The sequence below is a fragment of the Semicossyphus pulcher genome, unplaced genomic scaffold, assembly GCF_022749685.1.
Source record: "Semicossyphus pulcher isolate SPU_LCO1_2020_fin unplaced genomic scaffold, fSemPul1.0.p SCAF_17, whole genome shotgun sequence".
In the NCBI taxonomy this organism is placed as follows: Eukaryota; Metazoa; Chordata; class Actinopteri; order Labriformes; family Labridae; genus Semicossyphus; species Semicossyphus pulcher.
The window spans coordinates 6,827,501-6,829,557 of record NW_027211681.1 but is presented as its reverse complement, the minus strand read 5'-3'; the positions used below and the strand labels follow the sequence as shown (position 1 = coordinate 6,829,557).

The 2,057-nt window shown below is 41.8% G+C and overlaps 1 protein-coding gene across 1 annotated transcript in view; it reads right to left on the bottom strand.

The window, feature by feature from the left end:
* Positions 1–1,063: 1,063 nt before the first annotated feature.
* Positions 1,064–2,057, bottom strand: part of suclg1 (succinate-CoA ligase GDP/ADP-forming subunit alph) — a 28,035-nt gene continuing 27,041 nt past the window's right edge. The window contains exon 9 of the mRNA XM_069665949.1: positions 1,064–1,487. Coding sequence (XP_069522050.1) covers positions 1,461–1,487 — 27 coding nt within the window. The 3' untranslated portion in view covers positions 1,064–1,460. The remainder of the gene's footprint in view (positions 1,488–2,057) is intronic.

The window sequence follows — 2,057 nt, the reverse complement described above, 5'->3', positions numbered from 1 at the left end:
ACAACTGATGAAAGCTTTTATTATTATGGACCCCCGGTAGTAAGGAAAATCCAAGAGTTACAACCGGAGCCAACCGTGGACGTCACACATGCGACACTGTCTGGATATCTGGGAAGTGTGCTCCTGCAATAACCGTTTATCGCCATAGGTGCCGCCAAAGAGAACGAAACAGAGATCTTCGAGGTTAGCACTTTAACTGTTAATTAATCTATGGCTTTTTATTCTCAGCATTGAACATCATTAAATCTGGATTTGAACTGAGGGGAATAAAAATGTTGCTAAGGGAGCAAATCTTTGGTCCTTATGTTACCCAGATTATCCTGTTATTAACATTAACAGTCAGTGTTTTTACTTATGTATGTGTAGGTCACAAAATGTTGAAAGCACCTACCACTAGCTTACAGCCTGCTGACATTATCCTCCTTGAAACTTTCTTTGCGGCCAAGATACTTTTCCTGACTTCATCGATTTTTGCTTCATTCTTCTGCAGTTTGAACTTTGAACTCTTTGCTAAACGTCTGTTTTTAAGCTCAAGGGTCGATAAGGTCAAAGTTTTTTTGCACCACTGCCTCCTGCCTCACAATAACAAACCCTTGTTCTGTTGTAGAGGAGCTTCTACTGAAACAGAGGAGGTTAAATAAAAATGACAAAGCTAGAAGCTAGAAAAGCATCCTGGTTTTTAACTCGACTGATCTACTCTGCTGTCTTTTTACAAATTGTAATCATGGCGGAGAGCAGATGGTTTGAATTCTCACGTCAAGCAACGTAACCGAGAAGAACAGAAGAAGGTTATTTTTATTAACTCTTCACATCAAGATCTCTGGTATGACAGCACCTTCCTCCTACCTCCTCTCCTGGTAATTGATTCTGAGCATACAAGCTGTAACTGGCACAGGCTGAGCTGAAGGAGCCTGTACAATCATATCCTTATATCCCCGTCTGTTTGCTTCTTGCACGTGAAGTAGTACGTTCATGTTAAGTGAAAACTGTGGACGGACGAGTTCACTCGATAATGAGACTACATCTGTTTGATGAAAGCATAAAAACAAACACAGCAGGAAGGTGATATGAGAAATATTTCTTATTTAGCTGGACAGCCAGTGAAAAGAGTGATGGATTACAGCAGGAGCATTACAGAACGAAACAGATCACCGAGGTTACCATGGCATCCTTCCTTCAGCCGTCGACATTGTGTGGAGGAAGAAACAAAAATCTATAAAGCTTTTACACTGTGTACAATGAGTTCTTTAGAATACCAGTAAGACACTCTGCTTTATTCTTTCCTTGTGAGCAAGGTACAAGTTCATGGCAGAAATTACAATATAAACACTGTGTGCGCATCGTGGTTGAATTAATCAGGGTTTACAGCTACTGTATGAGCACATCCACCTCCACAATCCGGCTGTTCGTCTCATTTTCAGGGCGGGGGGGTAAAAGGTCGAGATGCCTTCTTGCACAATTTACAACATCTTCCTCTTCTCGAACTCCTGCAGAGACGGACAACAGAGAGAAGAAAAGACACCACGTGAAGTGAAGTGAGATAGACAGAAGTGAATGATTTATTCATGCAGAATTCAAAACGGCTCTGTTTTGATCCCGTGCATCAGATCTGCTGTTGAGGCGGGGAAAACGGAGGCAGCTCGGAGCTTGGGAGAGAGCCTGTTTTTTTTTTTTCCTGGAGAGTGCAAATCATGTAGCGCTGTAACGTGTCGGTAAGTTCCAGTTGTCAACATTAAAACAGCTCACTTCCTGTGATTGATAGAGGCTACACACGTGCAAAAAGAAAGCTGATTTATGTGAGGTTCTGGTTGCTGTGTTTATCAGCACGGTCCAACCATGCGACTACAAATGAGAAAGCATTATGATAGCCATTAAAAAGGCTGTAGCTATTTACATATTCAATTTGGAAAATATCACACAAACCGCAGGATGATAGAATATGTCGTTCCCCGGGAATTTTCCATTCCACAGGGGGAAAGTAACTTAATGCAAATGTCATTTATCAGGTCTACAGAACACACAAGTACTCGTGCACATGTCGGATCATTCCTCTGTGG